General features: G+C 35.4%; 1 protein-coding gene across 1 annotated transcript; it reads right to left on the bottom strand.

Moving 5' to 3' along the window:
• Positions 1-8,308: 8,308 nt before the first annotated feature.
• LOC100305428 (ERECTA) lies at positions 8,309-11,076 on the bottom strand. The gene is made up of 6 exons (NM_001248328.1): positions 10,958-11,076; positions 10,715-10,779; positions 10,476-10,604; positions 9,825-10,172; positions 8,969-9,339; positions 8,309-8,680 (listed from the first exon to the last, which is right to left on the bottom strand). Exons 1-6 carry the CDS (start codon positions 11,074-11,076, stop codon positions 8,309-8,311), a joined length of 1,404 nt encoding a protein of 467 aa, NP_001235257.1.
• Positions 11,077-15,539: the final 4,463 nt, after the last annotated feature.

Genomic DNA, 15,539 nt, shown 5'->3' with positions numbered 1-15,539 from the left:
GGCATTTGCCGCCAGATTGGCCTTCCCGGCGCGATAATGAATAGTATAATTGAAACCCATTAATCGCGCAGGATAAACTTGTTGTTCAGGGGTTTGCACAGCTTGAGCCATAAGTTCCTTCAAGCTACGATGATCTGTTAGGATCACAAAGCAGTGACCTAAAATATATTGTCTCCATTTTTTTACTGCCGCCATGATTGCGGCGAGCTCCCGCACGTAGGTGGAGGCGCGAAGTAACTTGGAGCAAAACAATTTGTTGAAGAAGGCTAGAGGATGATGGTGTTGTGCAGAATTGCCCCCATGCCTATCCCTGAAGCATCAATTTCTACGACAAACAGGGAATTGAAATCAGGTAAGCCCAGAACAGGGGCATGACACAGAGCTTCCTTTAGTTTCAAAAAAGCTTGATCAGCTTCAAGAGTCCAGTGAAATTGATCCTTGGTCATTAAAGCCGTGAAGGGTGCAGCTATGGTAGCATACCCTTTAATGAAACGGTGATAAAAACCTGAAAGACCCAAAAATCCTCTCAATGCTCGTATCGAATAAGGAGGTGGCCATTGTTGCACGACAGCAACCTTCACAGGGACTGGTTCAACGCCTTTTTCAGAAACCAAGTGACCCAGGTATTCCACTTGTTGGGTCGCGAAGGAATATTTGGATAATTTCATAACAAAGTTGTTGTCAGTGATAGTTTGCAAGGTTGTCCTCAAATGCTCGAGATGATTAGAGAAAGTCTAGCTATATATTAATATATCATTGAAGAAGACGATAACAAATTTACGCAGGTAGGGTCCAAAGGTGGTATTCATGGTGGCCTGGAAGGAAGAAGGGGCATTACACAGGCCAAATGGAATCACCATAAACTCATAATGGCCATGATGCATTCGAAACGCTATTTTGCTCACATCCTCCGGCACCATTAAAATCTGATGGTACCCTTGCAGTAAATCCATCTTCGAAAACCAGTTGGCGCCACCCAATTCATCCAACAATTCATCGATTGTGGGGATTGGAAACCGATCTTTGATGGTGAGCGCATTGAGTGCTCAATAATCAACGTAGAAGCACCATGAGTCGTCCCTCTTCTTGACGAGAAGCACCGGCGAAGAGAAGGGGCCTATACTAGGGCAGATAATTTCATTCTAAAGCATCGCATTGACTTGAGATTCAATCTCTTGTTTCTGGAAATGTGGATATCTATAAGGGCGGATATTGACAGGAGCTGTGTTAGGTAGAAGGTGAATAGAATGGTTCGTGGTGCGCGATGGAGGAAGGGTTGTCGGTGGTTGAAACAAAGTTGAGAACTGGTCAATGATGGTAAGGATTGTGGGGTGGGTTGTTGGTGGTGGCGGGACTTGAGAACAAACTCTAATGTGGAAGAGTTCACTCGCACTTTGTGTCTGAAGCAGGCGCCAGAGCTGAGGGGGACTGATCGCCATTAAAGTCATGTCTAAGTTCCCCTTCAATTTAATCAGCTTTCCTTCATGAATAAATTTCACGGTAAGGTCGTTGTAATCAATAAGAACAGGACCAAGGGATTTAAGCCATTGCACCCCTAAAACAATGCCAACCCCACACAGGGGAAGGACATGCAAATCAATGGTGAAGGTGCATCCCTAAACCTGCACTACCACGACCATGCATACTTGATAGCACTCCACGTCGTTGTCGTTGTTGACAAGGACTCGCAAGGTTAGTGTTGGTTGGGGATTTAACCCGAGAGACTTAACGAGGCGTGCCTCCATGAAATTGTGTGTGCTGCTCCATCAACTAGAATCACCACCTGGTGGTGGGAAATCCAGTCGGTCATGCGTAGTGTCTCCGGGGCAATTTGGCCGGACAAGGCGTGAAGGCTAATTTAGGCCTGAAACGTTCGGGTTGTGTTTGGGTAAGTATTGGATTATTGGGTATATCAGGTTGGGTCGGGTCGGATGTGGAAGGAAGGCTGGCTATATTAGGGTTCAAAATGTCGTCCCTGTGTTCTTCATTTGCGATGAGAAGGAAGAACCGCGAGGCGCAACGGTGGTTCCTCGTGTACTTCTCGTCGCAATAAAAACACAAGTCGCGCTCTCTCCGGCTTGCTAGCTCCTCGGGGCTCAAGCGTTTAACTGGTAAGGGTGGGGGTTTTGTGGGAGAGGGAAGCAATGGAAGAGTTGGGGTTAGGGAGGCTACGGAAAGGGGAACTGGAGAAGATGGATAAGGGCTAAGGTGAGGACAGCTCCAGAGACCCTTGCGGTTCTCCTGGAGTTTCTCCTCCTAAAGACAGGCCAAGCCGGCGGCATGCACCAGCGTCATCGGTTGGAGTGCTTGGACTTCGTGCCGGATGTCGGGTTTAAGGCCTAATATGAAGCAACTCAGGAGGGAAGATGGCGATAAGCTGGTGATGCGATTGGCCAGTGCCTCAAATTGAGTCAGGTATTCCATCACTGAACCTCTCTGGGTTAACTTGAATAGTTGTCCTGTTGGGTCCTCATACGGGGATTGGGCAAAGCGAGCCTCTATCGCTTGTCGAAAACCAGTCCATGTGGAGAGTTGATGGTTTCGGGCCATCCATTGGAACCATGCGAGAGCTGGTCCGTCCATATAAAATGACGCGATGGTGAGTCACTCTGGATCAGGGATTGCGTGGTATTCAAAGAATTGGGTAATCTTGAATACCCACCCAGAGGGATCCGAGCCATCGAATCTGGGCACATTGAGTTTGAGTCTGTGTGGATTAACTAATGGTGTTTGTGGTGTAGGAATGGTCGAGGAAGAGGACGGAGATGGAGAGTGTTGGGCATTGGTTTCCAAGGCAACAACACGGTTAATGAGATCATCTAGCTTCTCAGTGACATGAAGGTGACTTGAAGCAAGCTTGGCGATAGCTTCTTCGATACGATCCATGTTGGTCTTAGAACGGGTGGATTCGGCCATGGCGATAGTGCCCAATGAAAGCACCAAGTTGTTGTGACCTGAGTATGCAATTCTAGAATTCAAGGTTCTAGGGCCTCCAGAATAAGGTAAGAGAAGAAAGGAAAAATCTTTATTATTGAACTTATCCATTAGAATTACATCAATTCTTTATTTATAAGCATTTCTATTATGATTCCAGAAGATACAATTCTAACGGAATTTGGCATTTGTGCCTTGGAGGAAATTTGAGAAAATGCATTGTACTGCTAGCAGGGGACAACTTCTAACGGCCAGGAATCTTGGATTGCTTCTAAACGATGCTGACCTGGCTGCATGCTCAGCTCACTTTGACACGTAATCTTCCAGGTATCGTGGCCTGTTGATTTTCCTTTTTGCCCTTGATTCTTCTTCTTCGTTTGGTTTTGTTACTTGCCTTATACCTTGCCCTGTATCTTCTGATTCTGTGTTCATAACAGCACTTCACAACCCAAAATCACAATCACCTCAATTTTTCATCTGAGAACTGAAAAACACTACGAACCCAACTAACCTCTTATCAAATTGTGTTCATTGTTGACTACTATATTCAATAACTAAGGATTTTAAACAAACATTTTGAGCTGAGATGTGTGTGGTACTATAACTAAGGATTCTTGGCTTTAAATCAGTAATTAAATATCCCCATAGATAAACCATTTTAACATGTTTTATGTTTTTTTTAATTAATCTATGTACATCTACTTTGCTTTTGTCGTCAAGAAACATGCATTATAATTATTCTTTATTTACTTCTTTTTTAATTTTTTTTTGGTGCTATAATGTTATGTTTAAATGCTTTGAAATTGTCCCCTTTAGAAGGTATTATAGCATATGCCCGGAATCTTTGCTTCCCTGTAACTGATCTTTTATTTCTGATGTAGTAGATTCTAAGTTGAAGAAGCCACTTTCAGCCTTCCTTCATGTTTGAAAATTTGGGAGCGAATGAGTTGTTTGGAGAGTGATTTCTTTTCCTAGAAAATAGAATAGGTCCTCATTAATAAGACCGTGCCATCGCGAGTCGTACTAAGACTCCAATATTTGTTGTTGCTTTGTTCATATACTCTAAATTCAAGCATTTGTTACACACAAACATTTGATGTTATTGTTTATCTTTAAAAGTTGTATTCTTTATTCATGGATCACATTGATGCTGAAAACTCAGTGAAAATACCTTCAATAAATGTTCCCAAAATTAAGGGTAAAGGTAATGGGTTGAAAATACATCTGGCCAATAAGATTTATACGGCCAAAGAATTGACGTCAAAACTTCACATAATTTTCTACAAATCTTCTTTCATTTCATTCACAAAATCCATTTCCCATATTAGTTAGTTGTAACAATATTTTTTATATGTCTCTTTATGATTTTTAATTTAATTTACTGGTTATGATTAATAAAAACTTCCGCGCAACGCACGGATATATACCTAGTTTCATTAATTCTTGTGTCAATTTCATGTATGATATTCATAATACTTTTTAATAAGACACTCTAGGTTTTTATAATATTAACACTATAACTCTAAATTATTTTCTTAAAGTTACTTGGCTCTTTTTGTTTCACTATTTGATTTACAACAAATAAATATGTACCTGTGTGCCAGTGGCAAGACTGTAGTTTTAAAGCGTGAGGCTGCAAAAGGGATTGTGATGAGTAGTGACATTTTTTTGGCACACTTTTTAGGGATTTTCCTGTGGATTGTTATAGTTGTACCTAGATACATTTATATTTTTTTAAGATACTACAATAATAAAGATAATTTAGTAATTATTATATATATATATATATATATATATATATTAATTATTCCTGGACATATAAAAAATAATCTCAACCATTTTTAATAATTAACCAAATACATTTTTCTAAATTCATGGCAAACCAAATGGATGCCTCATCAACAATAAGATGATGGGTGATAAAAGTAGGCTAACCCACCTCCAGCCTACCTTAAGTGGGGTGAAACACATTGACTTAATTCATTATTTTTTTTTAATAAGCATAACTCATCCATTTAGAGAGGTTGGTCAGTGGGTTGGCATGCTAAAATTTACCCAAAAATGTAAAACGAATTTAAAAAAATACTAATTCATTACTTTTAACATATTTATTTTATTTAATTTATATACATATACATTATTTATTATTTTTAACTATATAAAAAATAAATTTATTATAAAACCCCTTAAATGTTTTGCCATTTGTTTTTGTTGTAATACGCGTTTCAATGCAAATTCAACGAATGAATGAAGAAGCAAGGGGAGAAATGCATTGACTAACGTTCCTAAGGTGCTCCAACAACATATTATTAAACATGAGGAAAAACTCGCTTTTTCATCCTTAAATAAAGTGGGTTGTTCTCTGATTCAATAAAATTTATATAATCATAGTTATGTTTAGCAAAAGTAAGCGAAAAATAAATTGAAAAATGAAAAAATAGTGCATAACTAAAAGCTTAAAGTTGTTAAGCCTTTTTATTAAATTTATATTATATCTTTAAATGTTACCAATTAAGTTTTAAATAAAACAAAAATAGCATACGCTGAAGTACATGATAATAAAATCATAACTTATAAAAGCAGAAAAAAGTAATTTTATTAAATATTTTTAAAATAAAAAAGAAATAATATATAAAAAATTAAAAGCTAATATTTAAAAAATAAACATTAAGTGAGATAGCACCTCGATCAAGTTTTTTTAAATAATGCTAAAGAAGGTTGTAAACTACTTGAAAATAACTTATTTTTCAAATACTATTAATATGATCAAACAAACTTCTTAAGTAATGAAAAAAAGCTACAAACTATTTAAAATATTTGTCAAGCATACTCGATCTGTACGCATTTACTTTGCTCTCTCTCTCTCTCTTTCCTCATCCTCTCATCCAACCATATCACAAAATTAAGTGTCTTCTTTTACCGTGCCGTGTGAATGAAAAAGCAGACAAAAATAAGGGTAATGATTCTCTAGAATAGCTTTTGTAGAAAAGAAATTAACGACCCAACTTTTGGGTAAAATTAGTTTTAGTAAAATTATTTTTCTTATCTAAAAAAAATAGTTTTCAATGTTTCACGTAATTAAGATATGTTTGAATTAATCTTAATTATCAATTTACATTAGAATACCTATTTATTAGGCTTAAATTTGTACTTATAATTTAGTGTTTTTTTTTATTTTTATTCCTATTTTTTTGTTTTTGCCTTTTCAAAAATCTGTTTGTTTTATTTTTTATCCTTAAAATGTTTTAGATAGCATTTTGAATATCTACAGCAAAAAAATTCTATCTAAAAAATACTTTAAAAATAAAAAACAAAATAAACACATTTTTGAAAAAACTAAAACGAAAAAAAAAATTATAGAAACAAAAATGAGAAAATCATTAAATTACATGGATCAAAAATATTTTTAAGTCTATTTATTATTAAGAGTCTATCTCAATTAAGTAAACAATAAACTTAATCATTATAATTTTTTTACTTGAATTTCATTTCTATGGAATAAAATAATATCTTTATACTAAAAAGTACTAAAACTGATTTTCTAACACCAAAACAAGCCGACACTTAAGTATTTTATTTTCTACATAATTGGTTATTTTTTAAAGTGCGTATATCAAGTTTTTTATTCTTTATAGACCACAGACAATTTGTTCCAAAGTAAAGTAGGATCAATTTGGGAGATAAAATTTTCTTCAAGTATTTAAGGCAATGCATAGTGAGGCCAACGGATCCAAAAAAATTGTTTAATGAAACAAAAAATAGTCTAATATTTTTTTTAAACGAAAAATAATATAAGCTCTATTGGAAAAGTATTAGATAAATTAAAAATATTAAAAGTTAAAAAGATAAAGTCGATAACATCAGTGCAAATTTATTTTTTCTTTTGCAACTTTTTACATTCATCTTTTTAAAATAATTATTTTATGGGGACAACACCTATTTTTTTTTTGGGAGCAAAAATAATATTTATTCAATATATTCAAGTAAAAAAATACTTTGTAAAAACAATTGTTCCCATTGCTTTGCATATAGATCCATCCCTACACGGGCTCAAACTTTAGATATGATTAAATTAAAATAATTTTACATAAGTTAATTCTACGCATTAGATGATATATATTAAGTATGTTTAAGTAAATTTGTAGAATTAATTTTGAATATTTTAAAAAAATTATTTTAAAATGCGGTTATTTGTGTTTTTTCAAACAAAACTTTTAAATGAATTTAATAGTATAGATCAATCTATACTACATTTGTTCAGACAAAAAATAGTATAGATCAATATATAATTTTTAATTCAACACAAATTACTTAAAATTATTTCAACTTAAAATCAAATTTTGAGCTAAAATTAATTCAACATGGAATAAACAAATAAATATACTTAAAATTACATTAACTTATATTTTAACATAATTGTAGATAATTCAACGTAAATGTCCTAATACATCAAAGGTAATTCCACTTGCCAATAAAAATATTAACTTTCTAAAAACCTTCAAATTATTTCTAAACTCCCAAGTTAATATATTTAAAATTTTCCCCTGAAACCGATTGTTCCTTCAAGTGCGCAAGGTTGTAAATCCATTACTGAACCTCAATGGAGTCTAGAATATTCCAAGTAAACATGCAACAAGACAATGATTGAAGGGCATATTTGAAGGCATAGTTATTTTCACCCTTTAACCTTTTTTCTACCAACAAAAGTTACACAACTCTCATTCATTTTTCAGCTGTGCTGACAATTGTTCCATTAATGACACTGAACCGCATTAAACATTTTTGAGTCAACAAAGGCACAGGAACCAATACCACAATTATGAACCCCTCCCTAGTGTGAGGCCAAAATGACCCAAAATTTCATGACATAATTTCATAGCACTTTACTGAGCAAATGGCATCAGGTAGTAAAAGAGGTAATGGATACACTTTTTTTTTTTCTTAATACCGCCAGCATTCAGACAGATAACTGATCCAAAGCCAGCTAAGAAATTCAGTGCATTATTGATGTTCACACATTATGCAATAGTATTTGCTTCCCTCCTACTAACATTTAAGACCTTAGCTACCCCACCCTGCAACATTGGCCCCAAAACCTTAACTTTTGCTACTGCAAACCCTTGTGTGCTACCACCAAACAAGTACAAGAATTGGATTTACTTCACCTTTCAAATTGTGATGATGATGATACATAATATCTTTCTTTTTGTTCAAATCAACCAACACTAAAAAAAAAAACTAGTACTAAAACTTTTTATAAACATTTTCATTAACTATTACCCCTCATCCATTTTTTCGCTTCTCTTTTTTGGTTTTTAAATAATATACATGATTCTTGGACTTGATTTTCATTTCAAAATCCCCGCTCACTCTTTCACTCACTGTTTTGAGAGATTACTTCTCCAAACTTGAGGAAGAGTTGAGCATCTGAGGTGCTCATTGAGGGGCAGTTCACCAAGTGTGGAGTCTTGAGGTTTGCATACTCATCCACGTAGCATGGCACTTTGGCAGATGGATTTGAAGCAGGTGGTAGTGCAGCTAGTTGCTTTGGTGGGGTGTTTGACAGCACAAGGCTTCCGAGTACACGTGTCACTTCGTGCATTGTCGGCCTATCAGCTGGCTGCCTCTTTGTGCATAATAGAGCAAGCTGATAAACCTTTTTTACAGCTCCTAGGTCCTTGCATGTGGCAGTAATGTCTGGATCAACTGTTTCCATCACTGCATTGGTTGCTGCCTTGGACAAAATCTACGCAAAATAAGAGCCATTAGTATGTGAACAATAGAGCAAGGATTAAGTATTAACAAGTTGAGAGTGATGTTTTAGCATATCAGATTTGCAATCTTAAATCATGAGCCAGGCAATTTTGAGTCCCACAAAGCAAGCATTCTAGCATGCCTAGAATATTCAGACTAAGGATAGAGCAAAAAGTATATACCTAAAGCTCATAAAAGACCAAGGCTAAACATAAAAAACTGTCTGCATGTGTGTGTGCTCGCTCGCGCACGTGTATATTGAAATGTGTTGTGAACTCACCAGATGGTGGAGGTTGGATTCATTGTCAACAGCTTTCCTTCCAGTTAGCAACTCAAGTAAAACAATACCGTAACTGTACACATCAGACTTCTCAGTGAGACGTGAAGTTCTAGCATACTCAGGGTCTATATAGCCAATTGTGCCCATTATGTAAGTAGAAGTATGGGACTTTGAGGGGCAGAGACTTTTGGCAATGCCAAAATCAGTGAGATGAGGCTCAAAGTCTGCATCCAATAGAATGTTAGATGATTTCACATCTCTGTGGATGATTCTAGGACAGCAATCATGGTGTAGATAAGCAAGCCCTTGTGCTGCTCCAAGTGCTATTTTTAGACGCAGCTCCCAGTCAAGCTTTTTCTTCTTGGTAGGTCCTGAAAAAAAGAACACAAGAAAACCATACATAATAAAATCATAAGCTGGCTTCTAAACGTTTTCTAAATTGCTGTTATCCAATGCACTGCTTAGACTAATAAAAATATAAATGTCGCATATAGATGTCTACTTAACAATGCTAGCTAGAGGTAGGATTGTACTGTATGCTACCTTCTAGCAGGACAACCTAATGGACTATTGGTTTCTTCTAACAATATTTCTTCTGTACATTATTTAAAGCTCAAGCTCTATATGCAACAGAATAATACAGCACAACGGGCTTTAGGAACCTCAAGCAAAAGCCAAACATGAAACAAGAAACTTCAATGCATGACTCAGCCATACGCATTGAATGAATTTCTCATTATACACTAATATGCTATATGGAAGAGGAGATTGTGACAGATACTTCTAAGTTCAAAATAAAGGGTTCCATGCAATGCATGCCTACAAAAGTATAAGGAAAAAAATGGCTTGAACATACCATGAAGAAGATCCCATAGACTGCCATTTTCCATGTAGTCATAAAACAGGAGATGCCCATATGGGGACAAGGAATAACCTTGGAGACTGACCAGATTCCGGTGCTTGATGCTGCCAACCGTCTCAAGTTCAGTTTCAAATTCTTTAATACATTGGGGATAGTGAGAATAGATCCTCTTGATAGCCACCGGCTTGCAATTCTTAAGAACACATTTATAAACTGTACTTGATGCTCCATATCCAATTATATACTTCTCACTCAGGTTTTCAGTCATCCTCATGATATCTTCATACACATGTAGTGCCATATTCATATGAAGAATCACTAGCTTTGGGGGGGAGAAATTAACTGTCAATAGCATAGCTTATGCAGTCAGTAACTTGTCAACTTAAGTTTCAATAGGCAGAATGATACCATTATAATATATCAAACACTACAAAATCCGGCACAGTCAAAAGCAATCATGTAAACTTTAATGCATACTGTTACTCAATCCAATCAATTATTGATTTTCAATCATTGCTGGTTTGAAGTTAGATACACTAGAATGACTAAAGACAGTTCAAATTTACAAAACCCCAGCTTGCTCTTTGAAACCATGCTGGTTGAAGGCTACAGCTTAAAGTGTAAGGATGTAACTAAGATGAGTACCTGGTTTGTCAAATGATCCATCAGGAAAAGGAGAGGGACTATGTGGTCGGCAAGCTGCCAGCAATACCATAAGAAGAATCACAAGGGCACCAAGAGTAATTCCAAGAATGGCAGCCTTAGATAATGTAACTGCAGAGTCAATAAAATATATTAGTTTATTCTACACAATTTAAGCACTATACCCTTTTATCTCTTGAATAAAAGAATCTCATAGGAAGAACACAGCAGCTCTTTTTGACCTCCTTTCCATGCATTTTGAAAGATAAAAGCAACAGTGACAGTGATAATAGGAAACAGGAAATTCCTGCTAGAAAATTCAGCTTACCTCGCTCTGAAGGGCGAGCACCATGACACGGCAAATTCAGCCAATTACCACAAAGACCAGGGTTTCCAATGAAACTGCAAATAAAAGGTTGTATTCATGAATCCAGAACAGCTTGCTTTTAAAGTTAAAGACAATGTCAACAATGAATGACTCTCACCTGTCAGGGGGAAACCTGGTAAAGTTGTTACTCGTTGGGATAACACCAAATAGTTTGTTATAGGACACATTACTACAAATTTCACAACAAATATTCAACTTGTTAGGTAAAAGTGACATGGCCTGTTAGAAATGTCACACAAAATTGTTATTAAAGGCTCTAAACTTACAGTAGAGAGAGACTAATGCAATTTGAAAGTGATGCCACATCGCCAGTCAATTTGTTATTTTCAAGTCTCCTGCATATCATTTTAAACCAAGAAAATTAGAAATATCAATGGAGTAGTATAATTATCAGAGTCAATAATCATCCACTATATTTACAATTGAAAAAGAACAAACAGTTAATTTTGAAGCCGATAAGTCCTATTGCACAAAACAGAAGTCTATCTTGAAGTTTGATAAAGATGAATAACTATCCATTATTGGCAATATTTTTTCAACTTATCGCCATAACCCTAAAAACGATGAATTCCGAAATCATTTACTTCCAGCATCCAACATTAGACATCTTTTTTATAAATATAAAATTCAATACAAGGCTGCTCTAATTAAACCACGAGATTTGACAAAACAAGGCCATAAAGAATATTGAACAAAAATAGAAAAAGATGCAAAAAGAAGCTTACAAGGATATCATGTTTTGAAGCTGACTAAGTTCATCAGGAATCAAGCCAGAGAGTTGATTATTTGAAAGATCACTGTGACATAGAAGCATGTAGAATAATCAGCGGGAGAAAAAAAACAAACTATATTTTGTTTTGATAAGAAAAATATAAGTGACTTACATTTCCATAACACTTCTAAGATTTCCAAATTCTGCTGGAATAATTCCTGTTAAATTGTTTCTGCTTAGATTCCTAACAAAATAAATGAATATTAGCTTTCAGTAAGAAGAAATAGTCCAGATTCTAAGCATGACTAGGCAGATAACTCACAACTTCAGAAGATGTTCCAAGTCACCAAGGGAAGAAGGGATGGAACCAACTAAGTTATTGTTTGAAATATCCCTGGGGAGGAAATCATCTGTTAGTACAAATTTAAAGATGTCAGCGCAAGGATATAAATTAAATAATTTATACTTACAATGTATCCAAATTGCCAATCCGCGACAGTTCTATTGGAATTGCGCCCTGAAGATTGTTGGAAGAAAGATTCCTAAGGAAGATCGTCACAATGCAATGAAGCAATAAGAACCGATATTAAACAAAAGAATAATTGGTTTAAGCATGGTAGAAATCAGGATGCAGTGATGTACATGCAGGCATGTGTTTGTGCATAACATGTTTATACGAAAGACAAAGAAATAGAACCAAACACAACACAATTGCAGGTACATTCTAACAAATGTCCCTATTTTGTCGAGGTGAAACTTACAAAGAGGTCATGCTCTCCAAACTCTGCAAAGAAGGGGGAATTGATCCATTCAACTTGTTGCCATGCACATTGCTAAAAGGATAGAAAAATCTGTCACCTTAATGTATATATGACAAAAAAAAATGTAACACAGTAATAGTACAAGTTTTGTTGCTTACAGGCTGTTGAGATTTTTACATGAGCTAAGATTACTAGGAATTGGCCCCTCAAGATTGTTGTTTGCAACATTTCTGAAAGAATGATGGGTGACTCCATCAAACTTAAAATTAAAAATCAACAAAATTGATACTTCAAGGTAACCACTCTTACAAGTCAAACAGATCTGTAAGCTTTCCAAGCTCGGGCGGGATATGTCCACTTAAATGGTTATCATTCAGTTCCCTAAAACATGATGAACATAATAGGTTAATTCTATGAACTGTATTCCACCCAGCTGAGAGGCAACCATTAGCTGAAGCATCTTACAAATAGTGAAGCTTTGACATATTTCCAAGCTCTGGGGGGATGAAGCCAGTCAGCTTGTTTCCATGCAAGTACCTACAAACAATTCAAAAATTATGCTCAACACATAGTGAAGTAAAGTTTTCTCAAAGTTGTTGATATGCATAATTTATAACAAAATCAACTAATTGATATAAATGAAAAACCACTTGCTTATACTTACAATTTTTCTGTGTAAGTCAAATTTCCCAAGATAGGAGGGATCGATCCACTTAACAAGTTGCAGCTCAAGTCTCTGGATTGGAAATTTGAAATAAAATCAATATTAAAAGAACATCAGGGAGAAAACATCAAGTCAACGACCAAATTTCACAAAAAATATTTCGATAATGACTAACAAACAATGCTTACAGGACAGCAAGTGCTTGCATGAGACCGATCACCGGTGGAATATGTCCAGAGAGTTTATTGCCTTGCAAGGACCTGCCAAACTCAAGCAAATCTATCAAGAAATTCCAAGACAAAAAAAGTGAAAGACCAAATATCATTCTCATAAAAAAAAACTTAAAAAAGATCATGCACACATACAAAGTTGCTACTTGCAAGAATCCAATATTGAATGGTATCTCTCCAGTTAGTTGGTTGTAGGATAAATCCCTGGCATCAACAGAAGAGATTAGAAAGGTAAAAAGAAAATAAGAACAAGGTATGTCAAAGTCATGCAACTGGATTACATACAAGACCTGGAAGGCAGTACAATTGCCTATGTTCTCTGGAATACTTCCTGTCAGGCTATTGTTTCTCACATCACTACAAAATAGTAGGAGGAAAACAATCATATATTCACTTAGGAAATGCACATTTTTACAACTTGGATTATAAAAGGGAGTGATTGTGAAACTTACAAATACCACAGCCCAGTTAACTGGCACATGTCTGGTGATAGTGAACCAACCAAATTGTTCCCTCTCAAGCCTCTATTAAATGGAAAGGGAAAGAAGGGAAAAGTCAACAAGATTAGAAGCATGATCAGTCAGATAGAAATAGAACTGAAAACTTAAAAGATATAGAAATTTCATATGCATATTGCTTATACTCACAGATATTGCAAAACTTCGTTCCAATATATAAGCCTTGGTATTTCTCCGCTAAGATTATTTTGAGCCAGGTCTCTGGAAAGCATTTTTATTGAGCCGAGAATGTCAGTTATAGAAACTAAAATTAGTGTTATGAGGAGGAGAAATGGGAAATGAGAAATACAAGAATGACTTACAGAATCTTCAAATCAGGAATCTGAGACAAAGTTGAAGGAATTGGTCCAATCAATTGGTTGTTCTTCAAAATCCTGAGATAAAAATTACAATTTACACAGAAAAACTGGTCATAACCTCATCCAAAAATCAATTTTCAATTGAGGAGAAACACCAATAAAAATACTCACAGATTCTCCAGCTGTTTCAACTTAGAAATAGAAAATGGTATATCCCCTCTAATTTCATTAAATGACAAGTCCCTGAAAACACAATAAAATATCCAAGTTCCAAGTAAGTCACTAGGAGGTCTAATTATAAACTGAATTCAGTTCTTCTAGGGGTGAAACATACAAGTTCTTTAAAGATGAACAGTCACCAATCTCATCTGGTATCTGCCCTGATAACCTGTTTTCTCTGAGGTCACTGTTTCAAACAAGTGAAAAAAAGGATAAGCAAGACAATACAAATGCCACAACTACATATATTAAAAAAAAATGGATGAAGGAGAGTAATGACTACATTGAGACCAAACTCTGAAGTTTCCCAATTGCAGGTGAAATTTCACCATCAAGATTCAACCCTGAAAGATTGCTGCAAAATAAACAAGGGTAAGAGAAAATGCAAAACTGATTTGTTTTTCATTGACTAGGAAAAAGTGAAGAAGCCTATATACAATGTCCAAGGACACAGTAACTCACAGTGCAACAACATTAAAGGTAACATTATCACATGATATCCCTCTCCAGGCACAATAATCTGATGATGGTGAGTCAGTCCAATCATAGAGCACGTTATCCACATCTCTAAATGACTTCTTTATCTCTAACAACGTTGCTCCTTCAACGAAAAAGTATTCAAACATTAGCAATGCAGAACAGAACATAGTTTGAACCTTGAAGTCAAATGAAATCAAGTTCTTACACATCATATTAATAAATTGATACCATGTTATTATATACACTTGTATATGATGTTATATTATTATGCAACCCACATTTTATTGAAAATTCATTTTCACAATGTGAGCCATGCTGAAAACAAACATCAGTAGAAGAAGTAACATAATTCATTTTTAACAATGTGGAAATTGACAATTTGACAGCTGCATTGCAAAGAAAAGTCACAAGATCCCAAAAACAGACCATGTCAATCTCAGCATTCGCGGAAAAGGCTGACTTTTTTAAGAAAAAAATGGACCAACTGAAAACAGCAGAAGAAGTGCCATATTTGGTTGCAAAGAAAGAGAGGAAGAAAAAAAGAAGTGAAAAAACAAATTCAGCTTTACGTGTATTTACAAACTCCAACACCCTTCACCAAGGAAAAGAAACAAGAGAGAAAAACACATGAAGGGTACTTGGCTTTCTAACAATGGCAACCATAGCCACAAGCCACACACACCTCTTTCTTAAGAACCACAAAGCCAAAGTTTCAACTTTCAACTTTGTGGTGTTGTTCTCCTTCTCCCTTCCCATACATAAAGTTTGGAAGAAAATTCCGTTTCAAAGAATCCAA

Source organism: Glycine max, chromosome 17 (assembly GCF_000004515.6).
Source record: "Glycine max cultivar Williams 82 chromosome 17, Glycine_max_v4.0, whole genome shotgun sequence".
NCBI classification, from domain to species: Eukaryota; Viridiplantae; Streptophyta; class Magnoliopsida; order Fabales; family Fabaceae; genus Glycine; species Glycine max.
Note: the sequence above shows the minus strand (reverse complement) of the source record. Positions and strands in the feature narration are given on the sequence as shown.

Excerpts from the sequence above, each read along its gene's own strand:
- LOC100305428 (NM_001248328.1), bottom strand. The coding sequence starts at position 11,076 with ATGTCACTTTTACCTAACAAGTTGAATATTTGTTGTGAAATTTGTAGT. Across the intron at positions 10,780-10,957 it reads ACCAGGTTTCCCCCTGACAG|GAATTTCCTGTTTCCTATTA; the intron begins GTGAGAGTCATT and ends ATTTTCTAGCAG. Across the intron at positions 10,605-10,714 it reads TCAAAATGCATGGAAAGGAG|TTACATTATCTAAGGCTGCC; the intron begins GTCAAAAAGAGC and ends TTGACTCTGCAG.